This window comes from Physella acuta, unplaced genomic scaffold, assembly GCF_028476545.2.
Source record: "Physella acuta isolate Inbredline_101_S28 unplaced genomic scaffold, ASM2847654v3 ptg000938l, whole genome shotgun sequence".
Classification (NCBI taxonomy): Eukaryota; Metazoa; Mollusca; class Gastropoda; family Physidae; genus Physella; species Physella acuta.
Window position 1 is genome coordinate 27,868 of NW_026732455.1, and position 25,703 is coordinate 53,570.

General features: G+C 39.7%; 1 protein-coding gene across 2 annotated transcripts in view; it reads left to right on the plus strand.

Annotated features, from left to right (window-relative positions):
- Positions 1-25,703, plus strand: part of LOC131953686 (uncharacterized) — a 52,421-nt gene that overhangs the window by 16,695 nt on the left and 10,023 nt on the right. The window contains exon 2 of one of the 2 annotated variants that reach the window (XM_059316997.1): positions 599-1,029. The exons of the other annotated variant lie outside the window; for it this stretch is intronic. Coding sequence (XP_059172980.1) covers positions 1,000-1,029 — 30 coding nt within the window. The 5' untranslated portion in view covers positions 599-999. The remainder of the gene's footprint in view (positions 1-598; positions 1,030-25,703) is intronic. 2 annotated transcript variants of the gene reach the window in all.

A 25,703-nucleotide genomic window follows, 5' to 3' on the forward strand; every position in this document is an offset into this window, starting at 1 on the left:
TGATCGTTTGTGTGTGCACGGTTGTGTTTCTGTTGCCTGCATGTGCCGAAGTTTAGTATAACATTAAACCAAGTCAAATTATATTTTATTGCATTCATTAATTCATTTTACTGCTTGTATAGAACTTAACTACCGAAGTAAAAATGCGATTATTTTCAACGTTAATTACCCACGTCAAGTAAATACTTCATTGAATTTCTGTAGATTTAGACTTACTTAAACTTTTGCAATACAGTATTTATCGTCATTAAGCTGACTCCTTACACAAACATAAATGTTATATCCGACCAAACTGTACATGTATGTCTAGCATCGAAGAATATCAAGAAAGAATTAAGCTATGTGATACACCTAACATGTGGTATAGACTAAACAAATCAGCTTCAAGCCAGTTATGTTAGCTTTTATCCTACTCAGATACCTGATTATACCGCACTGATATAATATTCTAATTCTATAAGTCTCTTATACGTTGTTCGTATTCACCCACATAAAGAATATCGTATTATATAGACTATTTTACTAACGTTATCTCCTCCATAACTCGTACAAAAAGTTTTAAACGTTTTCCGAAGCTAATAATTGTTTACACATCTAGATCTATATCTTTGAAAGATGCTTTGCAGTTTTGAAAGAAAAAACATAATTTTACTGAAGAATATTCTCTAATGTAATAAATCTTTGCATAGTCTATTCGTTTGCAACATAAAACGCGAACTTTACTTTTAACGAAACATTGACTGCATAATTTATAACATCAACGAAAACTTGAACACAAACTGTATACAAAGGGGAGAGAATTGAGAAGGGGAGTGAACTCCGAACTCTGCCCTGGAAATTCACACAACTCTCGAGTGAAGGTTTTTCTAAATGTTGTGTGAGGATTCTACACGGCATGTCAATTAACGTGAACACCGGCTACAGCTGGGCGGTGTTGCCCGCAGCTGGGATGTTGTAGACACAGCTGGCAGCTAAACAGGGATTATCTACACCTGAAGGATGAAGAAGCTCGCCATTAATCTGCTAAAGGTGAGAGTTAGAGCCCTTGGGTGTTGTTTTATTTTTTTCGTTTTTTTTTTTCGTTTTTTTTTTTTTTTCGTTTTTTTTTTTTTCTTTTTTTTTTTCGTTTTTTTTTGTTGTTTTTTTTTCCTGTATGCGACGAATTTATCAACGAGATTCAATTTCATGAACGGGTTTTAAATTTCTTTTGAAAAATATAAAAATGCGCTTTGATCTCGAACATTTTAACGATAAAAGTTAAGTATTTTGAAAATGTACATAAGCCTATCCAATTTTGTTTTGTGAATTTACTCATGTTATGTTTACATAACATCCAAGATTCCCTACAGGGCAGATATCTTTTACACATACCAGTTAACCTTAGAGACCAGGTTCGAATTCTTGTCAGGCCAGTATCACGTCTATAGTGAACTCCATCACCGTCGATGTGTGTATACCACATGTGTAACACATAAGTAAGGAATTCAGTTTTATTTATTCGTATAGGTAAAAATGTCTTGGTGTAAACGGTATTCGAACCCTGAACCTGTAGGGTATTGGTCGCCCTGTGTAACGTATGAAAGTATAAATATATATTTTATAGTCATGAAATTTGTAAAAAAAAAAGGTAATTAATGAAAAATGTGTTAAAACTAAATTTTGTTTAAACTTTTATAAAATTATGTTTAGGTACTAAAAGCAGTCTAGGCTTTCAATATAATTTATAAAGAACGATTTAATTTTTTTCTTTCTTCCGATCAACAAAACAAAAATAACGAAGCAAATAGTGTGCTGTAATGCGATGTGCAGTAAATCATGTGTGCTATAAATAGATGTGAAAAGATGAAAGGCACCCTGCAGACAACGAGGTGGCCGTTTACCTAACGACCGGACTAAAAATAGATTATAAGGTCAACATGACCTTCAAGTTTTTCATGCTCGCTGATTTATTTACCGATAAGGGGAAAAAAACCATTCGCGTAAAATTTAAACGAAGTTTGAACTTAATTGAAACCAAGCAACACAGAGGAGAGAATATAATTTTGCTAATATTTTCGTGAAATAATTGTTTTAACAATTTGGCTTGAAGAGTTTTGAAGAATTAAGAAAAAAAAAATTAATAAGTCCCCACAAACTTTAATCATCTCTGGCTTATCTTACCTCCCTTGCCCTACCCTCAAACCCATATTCTCCAATACACCCCAACCACAGCAATTTTCATTTTAATTCATCAACACACCACTAAAACTACCACAACACTAGGCTAACTTTTTATCTAACCTCTAGCTCTACTCCACCTTTACTTCCAACTAACCCATAGCCATATAGTACAACCTCTCATCTTTTACCCACCAAGCCATACACAGAGTTTCTTCCAGGCATCTCTTCGGGGGGGGGGGGGGGGGGGGCGAAGCCCCCACCCCCCCGAAAATATTTTACCGCCCCCCCCCCCCGAACGAAATGAAATTTATATAATTTATATAGAAAATATATACTTTTAACAGTGTCCGCCCCCCCGAAAAAAGTCTACCGCCCCCCCGAAAATTTCAAGTGCCCCCCCGGAGAAAAAAGTCTGGAAGAAACACTGGCCATACATATCCACCTTCAAGCCCCCCCCCCCACACACACACACTCATAACCCTGTTCTCACATCCACATTCAACCCACCCCCACACTCATAACCCAGTTCTCACATCCAACTACAACCCACCCCCACCCATATCTCAATTCTCAAATACACCTTCAACCCAACCCCACCCATATCTCAATTCTCAAATACACCTTCAACCCATCCCCACCCATATCCCAATTCTGAAATACACCTTCAACCCACCCCCACCCATATCTCAATTCTCAAATACACCTTCAACCCATCCCCACCCATATCCCAATTCTCAAATACACCTTCAACCCACCCCCACCCATAACCCAATTCTCGAATTCACCTTCAATAAACCATACACCATACACCACCACAATCTTTAGAACACACTTAGCCTACCCCACCCCCATTTATATCTTCAAACCACTCCTAATCACACAACCTCACCTCCGCCTTTAACTATCCCTTGTCATACACCACCCCCATCATCTTACCCTAAACCACCCCCACCTTCATCCTCACTAACTCTATCTCTACCCTACCGAAATTCTCTTTTATCCTAACCCTCACTAACACCAATCCATACGTATCAATCCATCTCTTGACTTCTGTCCTGTGACCCCTCCAAATAAATACACAACAAGATGGGATCGACACGACAATATTTGACGCCTTGACCCCTGCCCTGTGACCCCTCCAAATAAATACACAACAAGATGGGATCGACACGACAATATTTGACTGTTTGACCCCTGCCCTATAACCCCACCAAACACAACCAGATGGGACCGACACGACCATATTTGACGTCTTGACCCCTGCCCTGTTACCCCACCAAATGAATACTCAACCAAATGGGACCGACACGACGATATTTGACGGTCTGACCCCTGCCCTGTGACCCCACCATACACACCCAGATGGGACCGATACGACAATATTTGACGGCAAGCCTTCACCGACTTACCACACCAACACAAAATGGATCCACTGATCACCGCTGTTTGCATACATTTCCCTTCCCGAAAGCCTTTAATCTGTTGCCCGTCATGTTCCCAGGTAACTGTCGCAAGTAACAACTCCAGTTAGTGACTATTTAGCTCCAGCTAGCGACTATTTAGCTCCAGCTAGCGACTATTTAGCTCCAGCTAGCGACTATTTAGCTCCAGCTAGCGACTATTTAGCTCCAGCTAGCGACTATTTAGCTCTAGCTAGCGACTATTTAGCTCCAGCTAGCGACTATTTAGCTCTAGCTAGCGACTATTTAGCTCCAGCTAGCGACTATTTAGATCCAGCTAGCGACTATTTAGCTCCAGCTAGCGACTATTTAGCTCCAGCCAGCGACTATTTGACCCTAGCTAGTAGCGGTTTGACCCAGCTAGCGACTGGGTCAGCCAGCGACTGTTTGATCTCAGCCAACAACCTACGATGCTAGCTAGTAAATATCTGGTCCCAGCTAGTGAACGCTTTCTCTATGCTAATGACCTATCGCCCCTTTAAGGCAAACAACCCTATACACCAGTTGGATCGACCTATGAACTCAGCCAAAAATTGTGACGAACATTGACACTTTGTCTGTGTTTGTTTTGTTCATTGTTGACTCAAGCTTGTTACTTTGTGACGATGTTTTAAACAATTATGGGCCTGTTACAATGGACACAACCGAGACTAGTCTCAAAATTATTCGAAAGGCCCATTAAGTATGTAAAACAAATCATCCCCGATGTTATTAAAATCAATATGGTTATAAAAATTTGGTTTTTAAATTTATTTTTTAGAAATTTACTAAAGATTTGATGTATTTAATATTTTTTAGAATTTTTGGTAACATAACAAAACAATTTACATTGCCAAAAGCAATTTTTTTTTTTTACATTTTATCATAGAAAATGTAAACAAAAATAGCAGAACTATGTAGCTTTAAAAAAGTTTATAAACTTTATGGGCCAATTTTTAATGTATAAGAATGAATTTTATTATCACCAACCTGAAAGATATATAATGTATTAATGGCGATAGTTCTTCTAGATAACAAGATCAGCAACGTTATAAACCACAGAAACTGACTCCAACAAGCACCAACTTTGACAGAAACAACTGCAAAAACATGACAAAACACACCTAATTCGACACTAACAACCACAAACACATATCAACAAACACCAAAGCCGACACTAAAACCACAAAAACAGAACACATACACACACACCAAATAGGACGCTAAAACCACTAAAACAGAACACACACACACATGCACGCACACACACCAAATCTGACACTAAAAAACACAAAAACAGAACACATACACACCATATTCTACACTAACAACCTCAAAAACTTACACCAACACACACCAAATTCTACACTAACTTCCACAAAAACTGATACCAACACACACCAAATTCTACACTAACAACCACAAAAACTGACACCAACAAACACCAAATTCTACACTAACTACCACAAAAAAACAGAACACATACACACCAAATTCGACACTAACTACCACAAAAACTGACACCAACACACACACACACCAAATCCGACACTAAAAACCACTAAAACAGAACATACACACACACAAACACACACACCAAATTCGACACTAACTACCACAAAAACTGACACCAACACACTTACAAATTTTTAACACGCTAAATGATAACTTCCGGTAATTAGATCTGTAAACAAAATTTTTCTCGGCGCTCTAATTATCTGAGGCCTAGACTACGAGACCAGTGTCTGTCTGGCACGTGCGGGAATGACGAGTGATTGGTTCCAGAGTTGATGCCAGACTTCCGCTATGTGTAGCTCGTTCATCCGCAAACTCCGAACCCGATGGTCAAGGTTATCGCAAGGTCAAGGTCAAGTATCGATAATAACGTAATAATTTTTTTTTCGTTTTCGATCTCCTTCTTGCGCCCTAATCCATTTCCGAAATAAACATACAATCTGCTAGAATAAATTAATTTCCAGCACTGCTGAAGCAACGCTACATTGATGGTGATTTTACGCAGAGGCGTCGCCATGTAGGGCGAAAGAGGGGGGGGGAGCGCCCCGACTGACACCCAATCTAGAGCCACTCTAGAATGTACGGGCATACAAAAATAAAAAATAAACACGTTATTTTTAATATAATTTTAGACAATCGAAATTCGGGGTAACTTTAAACCTCCCCACGTTGATACTATGGATAATACTCCCTCTCTCTGATAGTATAGGTACACCCCTGTACAGAGAGTATGGGTATACACCCCCATACTGTTTCTATGGATATACCCCCAACACTCACACACAGATATTATGGATACACTCTCCATACGAATAGTATGGATACACTCACACACATACACACTGATGCGTACACTCCCCCTCAATCATATTGTGGATATACCCCCCCCCCCCACTGGATAAACCTCCACACTGATACTACGGATGCAACCCCACACTGATACTATGGATACACCCCACACTGATACTATAGATACACCCCCACACTGATACTCAGGATACACCCACACACAATCGCATATTGATACTCTGGTTAAATCCCTACATATAGACACACTAATACTTTGGTTACACGCTATCACGCTGATACTACGGATACACCCCCCCACACTGATACTACGGATACACCCCACACACAATGATACTTTGGATACATCCCCACACATACACACTAATACATTGGTTACACGCTATCACACTGATACTACGGATACACCACACACACACTGATACCATGATTATAACCCCACATTGAGGTTATGGATATACCCCACATATGCACACACACACTGATACTATGGTTACAATCCCACACTGAGGTTATTGATACACCCCACAGACGCACACACACACACACACACACTGTTACCATGCATATACCCACACACTGACGTAAGATCTACACCCCACAATCACACCACCCGCCATCCTGCAAATGAAAAATGACGTCACAACAACCCGATACAGCGGAGCCTCCTCTCCTATCAGAGATCCATTCAATCCAATAACGACAGAACTTGTAAGACAACCTACATAGCATTTAAGTCGACATTAACGATTCTGATTGGTTGCCAAGGTAAACAACAGGATCACTACGATGCTCATGAAGACAGGAAGTCTTGAAGTACTCACAAGCGCTGAGCTATCACAAATATCAAAGGGAGATAACTTTGATGTCGTGTTATGGAGGAGAAGCAGACGTAAAGAAATACCGCTAGAACTATATTAAAAGACGGCACGAGTTAATATTCCAAAAGTATTTATTTGTTTGGTAGTTAATAAATTATTGTTTACTGACAGATTTTCAAATTGTACCATTACGCCTACGAGATTTCTTTAAAGAAAACATTAACATTTTGGTAGTTAAATATTGTTTAAGTGTTTACATGGTGTAAAATCATTGCTGTCACAAGTAGAATTATAAAATTGCTACTTTTTATTGTTCAAGATATGTACAAACAAATTATTATTACTGATTTAAATGTTTAAAACAATTGAATAAAATTTTTTTAAAAGAACTAAGAACTCTACTTAGTACAATTCTTTTTTCATATATCACCGGATAAGTCGTACTTCATAATACTTCTCTTATTTTGCATTACAAGATTTTTTTTGTAGCCCTATGTGTAGCATTAAACTAACTAAAGTATTACATTTTATTATTAAAGTTATTTGTATTATAAGTGTATTCAATAGCTAGTGCTTTGTTATGGGGTTTCAAAAGTGGTAAACAGCGTGCGTGGTTGTGGGGTAGAACACACAACTGCTGTTATGAAGACTTGGGTTTGTTTCCTCGGCGGCCCGTTTCTACCCATCACAGATTTGCTGCTTATGCGGAACACACCTTTCACACTCCACCACTGCAAACCACCTCCTTCCAACAACCCCCGTCAAACCATCAATTTCAAACCAGCCTTTGAAACCACCATCTTGAAACACCCCTTCATACTAACCCATTTACCACTCATCTTGAAACCACCGCTTACAACCCCCCCCCCACCCCCCACTTTAAACGACTTCATTTACCTTCAAATCAACCCCTTTTTACCAACGCTTTCAAACCCACTTTTACACTGCTATTCCCACGCCAACATTTCATACCCCCTCAGTGATTCTTAACATATTTGGTTGGACCGAACCCCACCCGTTTCTAATACCCATTCAACGAACCCTTTTTAATAGTTTTCTCATCACACTGATAAAATCCAATCGTCAAACATCTGAGTGGGGGGAGGGGGGTAGTCCTGACCTCATCAAAAACCCTGAGACTGACACACCGAACCATTGGGGTTCGATCGAACGCAGGATAAGAACCACAGTATTACCTTATGCACCCCACTGCACCCACTAATCTAAACAAAAAAACTGCAGGTCTATCAGCCGCCGTGTCAGTAAATAGACCTCGTCCATTTAGCCACATCACACACACCACACAACCACACACCACACACACCACACACATCACACACACCACACACATCACACACACCACACACATTACACACATCACACACATCACACACACCACACTCATCACACACACCACACACATCACACACACCACACACATCACACACATTACACACATCACACACATCACACACATCACACACATCACACACACCACACACATCACACACACCACACACACACACCACACATCAAACACATCACACACACCACACACAGCACACACACCACACACATCACACATCACACACACCACACACATCACACACATCACACACATCACACACATCACACACATCACACACATCACACACATCACACACACCACACACACCACGCACATCACACACATCACACACACCACACACATCACACACATCACACACATCACACACACCACACACATCACACACATCACACACACCACACACATCACACACACCACATACATCACACACATCACACACACCACACACACCACACACATCACACACACCACACACATCACACACACCACACACATCACACACACAACACACACCACACATATCACACACACACCACACACACCACACACATCACACACATCACACACATCACACACACCACACACACCACACACATCACACACATCACACACACCACACACATCCTATATATGAGTATATCTTGAAATATTTATATCAGAATCAATACTTTATAGGAGTATGTATCGGAGTGTAGGTTTTCTTGAGCAGGGAATACAACAAAAATAGAAATTATACCAAACACACCACACACACCACACACATCACACACACCACACATGTAGGTACTTTACACGACTCATCCAACACACTAAATCAGTGGTTCTTAATGTGAATACATGTGCAAAAATGAACTGTTGATTGAGAATATTACTTATCTGTGTGTGGTGGCGTTTGTCAATGTAGGTATGGACGTGCTCTTTAATTAATCAAGAATTTAATTAAACTAATTTAAAGCCGCGGGGACTTAATTACTTAAACCACACTTCGACACCTAACCTTGACATCTATACAATAAAACGTCACGTCACTGATCTTAGACATTTTTAAAAGCTTTTCAACCTTTTGATTTCTATAATATCATCTATTCTTCATTATTTACTTCTTTTTTCTTTTTTGAAATGCTAACTGCTTTTTTTTTATTGCCGTCTAATTCAAATTCAAACTAAAAATATACAAAAAAATCCTTTGTTGTAGACCGATATATACATACATATATATATACATACATGTATATATATATATATATATATATATATATATATATATATATATATATATATACATGCATACATATATATTCATTAAATATTTGGGAGAAACACGGTCAGCGCGCATGCGTACACCTTATCCTATTGTTACCTGGACGACACATCATGTTTGAGGCACGTGTTCATGTTTTGGTTGTCTGCCAGCTATTTTACACATAGATTGTATTTAATCTCAGCTGGGTGTTGTTGTTTTTTACTCACACACATATTGTATTCAATTTGTGGTACGTGTTTTTTTACTCACACACAGATTGTATTCAAGTTGTGGTGCGTCTTTTTTTTACTCACACATAGATTGTATTCAATTTGTGGTGGTGGGGGGGGGGTTACTCACAAACAGATTGTATTCAATTTGTGGTGCGTCTTTTTTTTTACTCACACACAGATTGTTTTCAATCTGAGGTGGGTGTTGTGTTGTTTTGTTTTTCACTCAGGGAACGGCCTGCCGCTGTGAGAGCGCCCAGGTATGAATGTAAAATGTCAGAACGTTCTCTTATCTCTGGCAGGTAGAAGCGTACTCACTCACACGTGCTTACATACACGCTTACACGCGTCATACACGCTTACACGCGTTACACACGCTTACACGCGTCATACACTCTTACACGCGTCATACACGCTTACACCCGTCATACACGCCTACACCCGTCATACACGCCTACACGCGTCATACACGCTTACACGCGTCATACACGTTTACACGCGACATACACGCTTACACGCGTCATACACGTTTACACGCGACATACACGCTTACACGCGTCATACACGCTTACACGCGTCATACACGCTTACACGCGTCATACACGCTTACACGCGTCATACACGCTTACATGCGACATACACGCTCACACGCGTCATACACGCTTACATTCGCTTACAGTAAACCAACATAACTAAACACACACTCGTCCAACACATACACACAACATCACTAAACACATACTAGTCTACACATATACATACCATCACTAAACACACACTCGTTCAACACATACACACCACATCACTAAACTCACACTAGTCCAACACAGAACACAATTACATACATTTTTTTCTCATCGATTAATTTTCAGTCTCAGGTTACCTTTCCATGCAAGTTGACTGTAATGTTACATTTTTCATCGTCGGCTTATAAAGACTGAAACAGATTTTAAAATAGTAATACTTCTTTCTGATATGTACTGTCATTCATCTAAGAGGTTTTGCTTATACATAATATAAAAAATCTAATTACAATTTTATGTTATACCTGAACATGTAAATGGAGATTCAACTATATATGGTTTATTTACGTTCTCTTTTCTTTCCGGCGACATGGGATGATGGGATATGGGCTTATAAGTGGAGTTAGAATACATTTTGAATTAAAGAAAAATATTAATATAATAACAATATTTTAAGAATATTTTTTTTCAGGTAGTCATACAAATTTAATGGCATAGAACATTTCACATACTATCTCAAAAATGGATCTGGTCGATTCTTTCTCATGACAAATTCAATCTTTCTGCGCATTTCAGAATCATAAATTCTCCGACATCTTTCATAGGTCAGGCGACTTCTTTTAAGAAATGGTTTCTCATATCTTTCTTTTCTTTTGACATTAGAGAAAAAAATGTTCCTTTCTCGGAATATTATCCAAAAGTCTGTATGCTGGTTCCATGGCATTATTTTTTACAAGTACAGTTCTTGCTATAAAGCGCAAATGATTTGAGGTCATTTTAAAAGTATTTGTCAGGCCTAGGCCAGGGGTCGGCAACCTTTTGAGACGGAAGAGCCGAAAGTTAACAATTTACAAAATTTCCCAGTTTTTAAAGAGCCACTAACATCTTTATTTCAACATTTGGTATTTGATTAGGATTAGGTAAAATAAATTTGATTTGTTATTTAAAACAAATAGCTTTAAATATGCAATAATATTAATTCATATAAAAACATACACACGTTCTATAGAATAATAAAATTTGTAATCAAATAATATAATCATAGGACTATCCCAATCCACTTTAAAAGATGTTTTTCCCCCCTTTTTTACGGATAACACCGGCTCAGGCGGTGTCTTCCATTAGCCAGGCAGGCCTCAACACGGCAAACTCCGACAAACTGGCTTGGATTTCGGTTTGATTACTGTGTATCAGTCGCTTTTGTCATTTGGTTCTCACTAAGCTTACATTCCACGCCACTGAACGCAGGGTAAACTTGTACCCCCACCGTCCAGTGAAAATAAAATAATATAACTATTAATATTTGTGCAAGGAGCTGGAGAGCCGCATCTTGATATCAAAGGAGCCGCGTGGGGCTCGCGAGCCGCATGCGGCTCTTTTGATATCAAGATGCGGCTCTCCAGCTCCTTGAACAAATACTAATAATCTTAATAAAAAAATAAAATATTTGAAATTAAAAAAAATGTTAGTGGCTCTTTAAAACCAGGTAAATTTTGAAAATTGTAACTTTTGGCTCTTCCGCTTCAAAAGGTTGCCGACCCCTGGCCTAGACATTTAGTGCAGAAAAAAAATTTAGAATATAATTTCTGTTACGAATCTAACAAGATTGATCTTCAATCATTGATTCAAAGCAGAGTTTATTTATAAATAAAAAATGTTGTGCTCGCCTTAAAGGTTTTTATTTTGACATCTACGTAACAAAAAATATTTTCGTAATACATATGCTATAATATATTACATTATTATTGCAAATCATATTATTACAGGTTTAAACTAGTAAAAACTAGTGAAATGTAACTTGTGTTTGAAGTTTAATATAAAAAACATAATAAATATCAACTCATCAAGAAATGCACCTAAGGGAAGTAACTTACTATTTATTTTGTAATACAAAATACACATTTAAAAAAGTAATTACGGAGCATGTTTTGTGTTGTTTTTTTTTTTTTGTTTTTTTTTTTACACTTTCTTACATCTGTATCAGCGCGTTTCTTCTTGCTTTTTTATTTTTTTTTAGAAGCAAAAAATTGGAATCTTGCATTTTCTCGGGAGGTAGTTTAATTTTTTTTTTTTTTTATTTTTTTTTTTTTATTTTATTAGCTATTTTATTTTTGCTTCTGCTTTCAAGAATAGTTCGATTCATTTTTTGTATTGAATAATTTACGAACAGAATTCTACTTAGTTACATTTTCTTTTAAAGGAATATTTTTAGCATTAAAAAAAACTCTTTACATACCGTTTAAACCGACGGTATTTATAAAAGGCCGGTTACTCAAGAAATGAAATGACTTCTTCCCTCTCAGAGTTACGTACCTTTAGCCCTTGGCTATTTATATCACCAAAAAATCACCATCATCCCCTTAACAGAGCCTCAGTCCACCCACGCCCACTAATTTATCACTCGGTAAAAACCGAAGGTGAGGATAAATGAGTTTTCTTCTAATGAGAGACGACTCTAGTAATGAGGCTTGCTTTAAACCTCTATAATTTAAACGACAATGTTGGTTATTGCCCTTGTCGTGTCTACTAGGTCTATTCCAAAAGGAAATGTCTTCCTATGTGGTATATAAAAGATGATTGTGTCAAATAAATATTAGCGATTAATTAGCCCGACCTGAATAAATGCACAATATTGTAAGCAAACTCTCAACCGCTTTATACAAATCAACTTGGATAAAAAAATATTGTAAAAAAAATGTTAAAAAATGTAATTTGAATAGTATGTTATTTTTTATTTTATTTTTTTAGTTAATATAATATTAAAGTCTACTTTTTTTATATGAAATAAAACATTTAGAGATTTTTTTTCCAATGCTCAACTTCATCAAGATCTAAAAGAGAACGTGCTTTAGTTGAGTTTTGTAAACTACTTGTTGCTTATGTTGCTATTCTTTAGACTACATTAGGGGCTACTTATGTAGGCTACACCTGAGGCTACTTATGTGGGCTACCCATGCGGCTACTTATGTAGGCTACCCCTGAGGCTACTTATGTAGACTACATCTGAGGCTAATTTTGTAGGCTACACCTGAGGTTACTTATGAGGGTTATCCCTGATGCTACTTATGTAGGCTACCCTATAAGGATGGCTACCTTTGAGGCTACTTATGTAGGCTACCCCTCAATTAATTTATGTAGGCTACCCCTGAGGCTACTTATGTAGGTAGGCTATTCTTTAGACTACCCCTAAGGCTACTTATGTAGGTAGGCTATTCTTTAGACTACCCCTGAGGCTGCATATGTGGGCTACCCTATAGGCTACTTATGTAGGCTACATTTGAGGCTACATATGTGGGGTACACCTAAGGCTTCTTGTGTAGGCTACACATGAGGTTACTTAAGTGGGCTACCTCTGAGGCTACTTATGTGGGCTACCCGTGACGTTTATTTGGGCTACCGCTGAGGTTGTTTATGCGGGCTACCCATGAACCCCCTTTATATATATTCTCTAAGTTAGCTCTAGGTGCCGAAATGTCCAAATTAGTTCGAGGCTAAAGCAAGTGTGACGAAATATCTAAATTAGTTCGAGGTTATAAAAAAACTGCCGAAATGTCCAAATAAGTTCGAGGCTAAAGCAAGTGTGACGAAATATCTAAATTAGTTCGAGGTTATAAAAAAACTGCCGAAATGTCCAAATTAGTTCGAGGGTAAACAGTAGCGTAGCGAGGGGGGGGGGGGGGGGGGGGGGGGACATATGTCCCCGGGCGCCGAGCTCAGGGGGCGCCAAAATGGGTTGGAAAAATAAATTGAAAGGTTGAGGGGGGTGTAAATTGAAAGTTTGAGGGGGGGGGGTGCAAATCAAAATCTCGAGGGGGGGGTGCAAATCGAAAGTTTGAGGGGGGGTGCAAATCGAAAAGTTTGTCCCCGGGCGCCGGGAAGGGTCGCTACGCCTCTGAGGCTAAAGCAAGTGTGACGAAATATCTATAATAGTTCGAGGTTAGAAAAAACTGTGCCGAAATGCCCAATTTTTTTTCCAATTTTAAGCAAAACTACCTTAACCAGCAGATGCTCAGCTGTCTGTCTGTTTCTTACGTAAATTGACTTTCAGCTTCCAAACCACACGCGGCCAATTCAAACCTGCCTTCAACTGTTTCTCCCAGTACATCGATACCTCCCGTATCGCCGCTCAGGAATGTTGTGTACTCGAATCCGCCCACCCATCCTCTCTCGCCGGCTTACCGTGTTTGCGTTTAAACATGGGCTTTTTTTTTCTTCGCTAACGTGAGAGAGAAAATCGCCCAGATGCAGACAGTTAGCAACATAACGTGGGGAAAACTAAAGTTGGATATGTGAGAAAAAAAAGTTGGATACGTGAGAACAATAAGATGGATGTGTTTAGGAAATTGTTGAGAAAGTTGTCCGCGTGACTGGATATCAAACAAAACAAAATAATTGTAAGTTATTATGGTTTACAAATTTGCTGTGTATTTTGTAGGCAAAGTTATAAATGCATATATATATATATATATATATATATATATATATATATATATATATATATATATATATATATATATATATATATATATATATATTAGACATATATATATATAGAGAGAGAGAGAGAGAAAGAGAGAGAGAGAGAGAGAAAGAGAGAGAGATGCACATAATATTTCTTATGGTGCCTGTGTATGCGATTGATCGGTTACTTTCTAATTACAGAAATGTATTACTTTATTTGTTTTAATTGCCATTTTAATTTTATTTCCCCCATCTCCCATCTACTGTATAATGCGATAAACTGCAGCTAAATATACAAGAAGTTACCAAAGTGAAACACATGTAGATTGTTTCTTCTTGATATCAAATGAAATTGCTTGAAATGTTAAAGGGTGAATTTTATAAATAAAGATGTGTGTATCATTTTTATATAGTTAGAAGAAATTGTGCCTTATATAACGATGTCTAATCTATCCACATAAGATACCTACATAATCATGCAAAATAAACCTTCCTAAATAACCGCGTATTTATAAACCTTGCCTATAGATCGAGCCATGCCTACATAAAAATCCCCACATAGCAATTATTACATCCCCGTGCCTATATAACCACGCTTACATACTCTTGGCTACATACACATACCTACATAACAGTATTTATATAACCGCACGTACATATACGTTCTTACATAACCATTCTTATATAACCTGGCTACATTACCGTTCTCACATAACCGTGCCTATATAAAAGTGACTACATAAAATTGCTTACAGAATCATTCTTACATATTAATGCCTACATAACCGTTCTTACATATCCGTGCCTATATCAAATTGCCTACAGACCATTCTTCTATAACCGTAACTACACCACCGTGCCTACAAAACAAAACAGCCACAATAACATAATGTCCCACCCTGACACAATAGACCAAGGAATGTTTGACTGCCATTTTTTTTTAAATTGTTGAAATAGTAGGTCGACAGTGATGTGGGGATAGGATGACCTTTCTAAAAATAGAAAAGGTCACGCGTTAGTCTGGTCGCTGTTTACTTTAACAGCTGGAGGGGGTAGATGATGCTGTATTAGCCAGTGGGGGGGGGGGGGGGGGGGTAGTGGATGATGTTGTATTTGCCGGGGGTGGGGTTGGGGGGGGGGGGGGTAGTGGATGATGTTGTATTTGCCGGGGGTGGGGTTGGGGGGGGGAGTAGTGGATGATGTTGTATTAGCCAGTGGGGAGGGATAATAGTGTATTAGACCTGACAACTAAGAAGGGCTCGCTTTGATGGATCTATTCTAACAGGACATATTCGCTGTTAAGATATTTTAAGCTCTGAAAATAATGTTCGCTGGTCTTTGTGTCAGCTGTTAATGCGTCTATTAGTGAATAATTACCAACTATTAAGGGGTCGTCCATAAATGACGTCATTTTGGCAATTGTAACCCCTTCCCTCTGTCACACATCGTCATAAAAAGCCAGACCCCCCCCCCCTCAACTAAAATGACGTCACACCTCTGATTACTTCCTCACTCAAAAATAGCAGTTTAATTTTTTTTCAAAACATCTTTTTTTTTTTATATTGACTCAGCTCGGTGAAATAGACAATATTAATCAATTTTTATGACAATTTACAAAAACAGTTCTTGAAAACAGCGGTTAAAATTCAGTATCGAACCCCACCTCCCTCATCACAAATCATACAAAAAATACGGACAGAGATTGCTATATGCATCTCTTCGGGACTGCAGAGCCCTTCCCCCCCCCCCCCCCCCACACACACACACATAAGCACACACCCAAAATGTCTACCGCTTCTCCGAATGAAATAGAATTTATATAGAAAATATACGTTTCTACCAGTGTCTTCCCCCTCCCCTCCCTCCCCTCCTCGGAAAATTTAGCCTGTCAAAATAGAGTATTTTAATCAATTCCTATTACAATATAATAAAACAGTTTTCTAATAAAACGCGAAATAACGTCTAAAATTCGTTTTCTAATATTGCTTTTTTTTAATGCAAAAGTGTGACGTCACACCATCTGAACCATCCTCCTCATCACACACCGTCACAAAATTACGGACCCCCCCTCCCTCCTACGAGTGTGACGTCATTTATGTACGACCCCTTACCTTAATAACTTTAAGAAAAAGCCTAAATCGAAGAATTCAATTCAGCCTAAAATTAAACCTAAGCCCAACCCCAACCCTAAGCCTAAGCCTAACCCAGGGGCGTAGCGAGGGGGGGGGGTGGGGGGTGCGGACCGCACCGGGTGACACCATTTAGGGGGGTGACACCAAGGCAAAAAATAGCAAAATATATAGAGAAAAATTTGAGGGGGGGGGGGGGGGTGCAAAGTTTGTCCACGGGAAGGGTCGCAACGCATCTGGGGGGGGGGGAGGGTGACACCCTTAAGTGCCGCACCGGGTGACACCCGACATCGCTACGCCACTGGCCTAACCCTAACCCTAGCCCTAGCTCTAACCCCAATTTTAACTTAAGCTATAGCCGGGAAGGGGGGGGGGATAATATTTTACTTGGCAGCGGGGTGGGGGATAATTTACAGGGGGTCATTATTGCGGGGGTGGGGGGGGTTAATGTCTTTTTTTTAATCTTTTATTTACTAGTCTATTTGCTGTAAAAAAATGGTTTAGAATAATTGGGTGAAATTTTTGGTGTACACGTGACATCAAAGTTTAGCCAGATTTTTGTGTCCAGATTCCCTTGTTTACGTCGGCCAAAATTAACCAGATTTGTTTTCGTTTGGTGCTGAAATATTCGGGGTAAAAAAGTCTGACATAGATGATAAGGGGTGAGTGGCCATGTAAATCTGATTCACGGGTCGTCTAGATAAGGCTGTTAGTGTAGGTAATGTGTGCGTGGTTATAGGCTGGTGTGTATGTGTTTATAGTCTGGTATGTGCGTGGTTATAGGCTGGTGTGTGCGTGTGTGTGGTTATAGGCTGGTGTGTGCGTGGTTATAGGCTGGTGGGTGCGTGGTTATAGGATGGTGTGTGCGTGGTTATAGGCTGGTGTGTGCGTGTGTGTGGTTATAGGCTGGTGTGTGTGTGGTTATAGGCTGGTGTGTGTGGTTATAGGCTGGTGTGTGTGGTTATAGGCTGGTGTGTGTGTGGTTATAGGCTGGTGTGTGTGTGGTTATAGGCTAGTGTGTGCGTGTGTGTGGTTATAGACTGGTGTGTGTGGTTATAGGCTGGTGTGTGTGGTTATAGGCTGGTGTGTGCGTGGTTATAGGCTGGTGTGTGCGTGGTTATAGGCTGGTGTGTGCGTGGTTATAGGCTGGTGTGTGTGTGGTTATAGGCTAGTGTGTGCGTGTGTGTGGTTATAGACTGGTGTGTGCGTGTAGTATAGTCGTACATGTGCGTGTAGGAAAGTACTGCGTGTGAGTGTGTGTGATTAAAGTATAATGTGTTTGTGTGGGTATATTCGTATATGTGCAAGGGCTGTAGCACTGTGAGGTAAAGCGGGCGTGAGTTTGTGTGAACGTGTGTGTTAGCGTGTGTTTTACCGTATGTGTTAGCGTGTGTGTGTGTGATAGCGTGCGTGTTAATGTGTGTGTGTGTTTGCATGAATTCTAGCGTGTTGGCGGTGGGTTTATTAATTGGGGAATGCGTGAGTGTGGTTGTAAGCTTGTGTGTGTGAAAATGTGTGTGAGTAATCGGGTTGTGTGAAAACGGGGGGTGGGAGTTGTTTAGGTAAATTATGAGTGAATGGATGAGTAAAGTTCTGTAAGTGGAACATGGGATAGGAAAGATGTGTGTATATGAAACAACATATTGAATGATAATATATGTTGTTGTAAGTTGGATGTATGTGGACTACTGACTTTAACTGGTTTTGTGTATGTGTCTTGCGGATATATGGCTGTGTGTATGTGTGCTGTAGGGGACGACGTGGTCTAGTGGTAGAGAGCTAGTCTGTTAACCCGAAAATCTCAGTGGACCGTCCCTGAGTCCACCCAGCTCTGATGGGTACCTAACTCATGGTAGGAAAAGCAAAGGAGGCAGGGCACAGTGCTGTCCACATTATTTCTTCATATACTGAGGTCAGTGAACACATGAACTCTACTTCATCCGTACAGTGTATCTCTAGGTCTAGTAAGGAATCTTTATTTCTTTTACTTTTAACTGTGCTATATATGGTCTTCTTTATGTGCGTGTGATTGTGAAGTATCAATATGGGAATACCTCTATAATATATTATTGACAAATATGTCAACAAGATAGAAAGTATACCCTTTATGTGCGTGTGATTGTGATGTATCAACATGGGTATACCTCTATATCATATTATTGACAAATATGTCAACAAGATAGAAAGTATACCCTTTATGTGCGTGTGATTGTGATGTATCAACATGGGTATACCTCTATATCATATTATTGACAAATATATCAACAAGATAGAAAGTATACCCTTAAGATTTATAATATATTTAATATACCTTTATAATAAACTAGAGCTTAATAATGTAAACCTATGATAACCGCTACCTAAGACGTAGAATATACCCATAAAATAGAAAGTCGACTCAAACCATGAAGACGAGCTGTTGAAATGTACCAGATACCTGCCCTACCCCGATAAGATAGCGCACATCACCGTCCTACTTGAAGATAAGGGCCATAGTCTGGTGGGTCGAGACCTGATGGTGTGTGTTTAAGGTGTGTTGAAGGTGTGCTGGGGGTGTGCTGGGGGTGTGCTCATACCAGCTGATGATAAGTTCCTTAAGGTGATCGTCATTGTGTAAACATTCAAGGGTGAGCAAGAGGTCTATTGGTTGGGGGAGGGGGGGTCTGTTGGTGGGGGGAGGGGGAGGTTTGTTGGTGGGGGAGGGGAGGTTTGTTGGTAGGGATATGGGGAGGTTGTTGGTGGGGATATGGGATGGTTGTTGGTGGGGGTATGGGGAGGTTTGTTGGTGGGGGTATGGGGAGGTTTGTTGGCTGGGGGAGGGGATTTGTTGGTAGGGAAATGGGATTTTTTTAGGTATATTGGGAGGTTAGTTGGTTGGGATATGAGGGGGGTTTGTTGGTAGTGTTGTGGGGAGGTTTGCTGGTGGGGAAACGGGGAGGTTTGTTGGCTGAGATATGGGGAGGTTTGTTGGATTGTTGGTAGGGGTATGTGGAGTTTGTTGACTGGGAAATTGGGAAGACTGGTTTGATGGCGCCCTTGTGTACATTCACTATCTCTTAATACGTATAACAACATGTACCTCTTGGCCATGTACACATCTTTAGCAGACTCTAGTAAAAATAAATGCCCATGTGTACACCTATAACATAGCTCATTAAAATAAATGGCCATGTGTACAGCTATAACACAAGCTAATTTTAATAAATGGCCATGTACACACCTATAACACAAGCTCATTAAAATAAACGAGCCGACCCGCGGCATATCATATGCCGCTATTTAGTTGTTTTATTTTCTACTTTTCAGTAATTCATAATTTGTGAATTCGACAGTACCAATGCTGCCACTGAAAATATTTGCTTTAAAACACTATCAGTAGGTCGTTAACAACGATACTAACCCACCCTTCTTTCCCTCAACCCCTACCCCCACCCTCCTTTCCCCCAACCCCTACCCTATACCCCCGACCTCCCCGTGAAAGCAGCCTCTTCTTAATTACCTCCCCTAAGTTTAAAATCGTTTCAAACTAAATTATCTGCCCCTAATCGCCGTCACTAAACACGGCTCTACGCATGTAAACATTTAGCGTGAACCACAGCTCACCAGACCATGTAGGGGTGGGGTGGTAGGGAGCGCTCTTACAGCTTGTTTTCTAGCGTCTCCCAGAAGAGAATTATATATATAGATGCCCATGTACACACCTATCAAACAAGCTAATTAAAATAAATAGCCATGTACACAACAGCAGACTACCATTCTGGCCCAGTGCCACACAAGACTTACATAACATCAAGGAACCATCAGGGAACTACAGCACCGATCTGTTCCTCTGTAGGGAACCTCTTAACGGTAGCCTATAATTTAATTAGAACCAACCAGACAGCGGTTCTAAATTAGAATGACGCATGTGGCTTAACCTCACTAAATTGCCTCATATGTTTTGTCTCATATAGGAAAATAAAGTGTTTTTTTTTTATTGGGATCGTGGATATGGAATCAAATTTAAATAGTTGTCCCGTGGAAGTGTATCTGCTGTGTCTCTTTCATTCTTCTCTAGAGAGGACAGCACCAGTGTTTCTTCCAGACTTTTTTCTTCGGGGAGGGGGGGGGGGAACACTTAACATTTTCGGGGGCGAGGGGGGGGGGGCTTAAAATTTCCGGGGAGCGTATACCGGTAAAAGTATATATTTTTCTATATAAATTCTAATTCTTTCTGGAGAGGGGGGGGGGGGGGGGGTTCTCCGGAGAGAATTAGATAAAACATATATTTAAATAGAAAGTAATATCATGCTTCATCTTTTTTTTAAAATGTCCATTACGCGCCCTTATAAGTTTCAAATACCCCACCCCCCCCTCCCCACCCCCACCCCCGAGCAAAATATCTGAAAGAACCCTGAGTGGAATTGATATAGAATTGTTGTTAAATTGGTGTTGTTATGTAGTGCATTAATAAATTCGGAGTATGATATGAGAAAGAATTGGTATTGAATCTACTTAGAATAAATAAGGAAACAGAGTTAAAATTGTTATAGAATTCTATGAAATATTGTAACAGATATGTGTTAGAGCATCTCATTCAGGTGCAGTTAACGCCAGATTTAACAACGAAACAAGACAGCTATTTGATATTCCGCCATGTTTTAAGCTCTGTCAGCTAGTTATCATTCATTTTTATAAAGGTTGCAGCTTTAAGCTCTTTGTTATGATTCACATAAAAAAGGATGACACATCAATGCATTATTTTTCTTCAATGGTGAAATCAATTTTCTCATATTACCCTCTCTCTTTTCAAAGCTGAAGATTAAATTTGTGGGCCTTGTTTTTAATTTGTGTTGACTGGTATCAGTGGCGTAGGCAGGGGGGTTACGGGGGGTCATAACTCCCCCCATAGACCCCTCGGTATATATATATATATATATAAAGTATGAGGGGGGGTGCAAATCGAAAGTTTGACTGGGGGTGCAAATCGAAAGTTTGAGGGGGGGTGCAAATCGAAAGTTTGGAAACCCCCCACCCCCCCCCCCCCCCTTGAGACGATCCTGGCTACGCCACTGACTGGTATTTTCCTCTTTCCTGTGTTTATCTCCAAGAGGTTGGAATGTCCCGTCTAAATCCAAGTCAAACATGTGGCCTTTCAACTTCCGCTCCTAAAGCTGAAAACCCCACTACAAAGTCTAGCGTTTTCGTGTCTTAAATGTGTTGATTTACACTTCTGCATCTATTTCATTGGTCTTGTTTAATGGTACTAGCTATCTCAATGGCGTAGCGAGGGGGGGGGGGGGGCGGGGGGGAGACATATGTCCCCGGGCGCCGACCTTAGGGGGGGGGGGGCGCCAAAATGGGTTGGAACAAAAATCGAAAGTTTGAGGGGGAGGGGGTCAAATCAAAAGTTCGAGGGGGGGTGCAAATCGAAAGTTTGTCCCCGGGCGCCGGGAAGGGTCGCTACGCCCTGAGCTATCTAACGTTTATTTTATTTATTTATTTTTTTACAAACTACGCTGGAACTTTGCTTTGAATTCTAGAACAGACGGATTGACGGTTATTTGTTGTCCATACTATAAAAAAAGTGTTTTAATCTAGAAAAGAATTTTGTTTTTCATTTCATGCTTTCAACATGTGAGCTTATCTCGTAATAATAAAAATAAAATTGTAATTTACCACCTGAAATTTAAAAAAATTGCATCGTGTTTTAAAGATGTTATTCAAGAGGACACTTTCAAATTTCAAAGAAAGATCAAATGTAAATAAAATAAAAATGTACGGATTTTATTTTTGGTGGAACATTTTCCTCAAGTAAAAATATAGAACTTCCTAACTGAAAAATCCTGTAACTAGGGTTTCTTTCAGACATTTATTTCTTAGGAGGGGGGGGCGGCATTTGAAAGCTTCGGGTCGTTGGGGTGGGGGCGGTAGACGTGTTTCGGGGGATCGGTGTCCCCTCCTCAAGATATGCATGAAAGAAACACTGCCCGGGGGTGTGGGTAAAGGGCTCTGGAAATTTCCGAGTAGGAGAGCGACACTAGAAACATTTGACTGAAGGGTCGGACAACGGTTGAATTATAAATTTACTACATCAATTTAATTTTTTTTTTAAATTCCGGGCAGAGAGGTGGTCGGATGACAAATTCCGAGCCCCCCCCCCCCCCCCCCAGACACACACACACTGCAGAGACTCCTTAAACTTAAACCGACATAGATTCTCCCCAAACAGCATCTCTCTCTTTGATTTACCTCAAGTACTTATCAGAGCTGGGTGGACCAACCATCGTGCTATAGAGTTATCCCTCAGTGCTAACACTACTAAGATTTTCATCTTCTAAACCCAAGTCCAAGTTTATAACCAAAAAAAAATATATATATCCGGATATAGTTAAACCTAAAAAAAACTTAAAAGCGAAAAAAAAAATCTAACCTATAATCAATGTGCTAAAGAAGAAAAAAACGAATTTGTTTTAAACAAAAAAAAACATTTGCCCCTTTAACAAAAAAAAAATACCCACAGGTTTCAGTGGCTGGAGAGTTGGAATCGCCCAGGTAAAACTCACCTGAGACCAGCCATCTTCCAAACGTCTGGCATCCATGCGTCTAACTGAATCTATTTTTAGCCCGCTGACTCACGCGCCGGCTCCAAATTTTTGACTACCTGGACGATTACCCGCTCACGTTAAAAAACATCAGATCGCATCTGTTAACGTCGGCACGTGCATTGTGAGCAGCTATTTTTAGACCAAGCCCTGACTACTTGTCAGCTCTGTAAAATCAAAAAATGCAAAAACTGTGTTTTTACTGGTTTTGAGTTTTACTTTTTACTTTTTTTCTATATCGTGCAAGCCATTCGAAAAACTGTATTTTTACTGTAGAAAAAAAAATTCTTTAAATAGTGCTGTTACTATAAGCTTCGGCGTCCATTAACACATGGTTATATTTAGTTTTTGAGTTTTACTTTTCCTCTATATTTCGCAAGCCATTCGATCCTCAGAAGAAGCTAAAACTGTGTTTTGCTGTAGAAAAAAAAATACTTAAAATAGTGCTGTTACTATAAGCTACGGCGTCCATTAACACAAGGTTATATTTAGATTTTGAGTTTTACTTTTTCCTTCATATTGCGCAAGCCAGTCGATCCTATTCAAACATCTAACATGGGTAATATGTAAGTCTAAATAATGGGATGGTCAAATTAGGGATATCATGATCCCTGTATCATCAGCAAAAAAAAAGCATTGAATTATAGACAAGATGGTCTTAAAAATACCTTTAATTATTTAGCATCATAGTTTCCCGTTCGTGCCCAAGACACTTTGGGCCGATGAAGTAGAGTTAATCTGTTTCAGAGATTTCGCTATATGAACGGATTGTGTGGACAGCACATTTGCCCTAACGTGAGTTAGGTACACATCAGAGCTGGGTGGACTCCGTAACATTCTACTGAACCCGGGTTTGAACTCGAGACTTTCGGGTTAGCAGTCTAGCTCTCTACCGCTACGCCACGCCGACCCAAGACTATAACCCCTGCAGTTGCTAATACTGTTAGAGTTGAGTTACGAATGATCTTATGATTCAAGCTTACCGCTGCCCAATAACTACTCTGGAATGATTAGGGTGATCGCATATAGAAAGATTAGGCCTATATTGATATATTAAGGATGTACAGCATAGCGTTTAATCCCCGGGTGTGGATATAAAAGTTATAGCAAGTGATAAAAGTAAATGAAGGAAAACGTGGGAAAACCGTGGCATCCAGAAAATGTTTACCTGTCGTCATTAACCCAGCTATAAAGGAACACACAGTGTGCTCTACACGCTCAGCAGTTGTGTTGGCTGTAGTAGGTAGACACACGAAAACAATTGTTACAAAGGTGTATCTTGACAATCAATGTGCATATGTTGTTTGCATTTTAAATTTTATTCTTCTTCTTCGCTCTTAATTTTAACACAATAAATTATACGTGTGAACTGGTTATGCGCCATTGAGGCCATTGACTCCGATTTCAGCTTTTGCCCAAGAACAATCCACAAGACTAACGAGCCTCATCTGCCCGCGGGTTCGAACTCGAGACTTTTCGGTTTAGCAACCATGCGCTTACCTTGTAGTTCACCTGTTACCTTAAAATTCGAAGGGATCGTGTTTTCAGCACTGTCTATACCCAGCCGCCTTACCTTAAAATTCGAAGGGATCGTGTTTTCAGCACTGTCCATACCCAGCCGCCTTAACTTTCCCTATCGCGAGTCAGATACCACTCAGCGCTGGTTGACTCATGTCTCCTACTCAATCAAGCCAGGCATATGAAATCGAGACTTTCCGCAGCCGAAGACTCTACCAACCGACCACGTCGTCCCATCACAAATCTAATCTTCAACATTAAATTTTGCACATTTTCTTTAAATCAATTTCATACATATCCTACGCCTATTTTATTTGTTAACTTGACGTTGCTTTTAATCATAATATTTCAAACAAAACTTGTTTTAATTAAATAATCACAAAAGCCAAACTTTTTTCTACACGTATTTTTCCCCGAGTGCCACATAAAGCAGAATTTATCGTCTTCGTGCCTGGCTTTAACAAAAGTTCCAGCCCGAACGGTTCGGGGGTTTAAGTAGGGCAGGCAGGCACCAGATCACAGGTAGCTTATCTAATTCTTGTAACGATGCTGAAAGCGGGTAGGTGAGTACTCCACTCTGTGTATTACACTCACGAGATGCTCCAAGCGCCTGACTGTTAGATTAAACTGAGGATGTGTTGTGGTGTGTTGTGATGTGATGTGATTCACTGTGATGTGATTAGT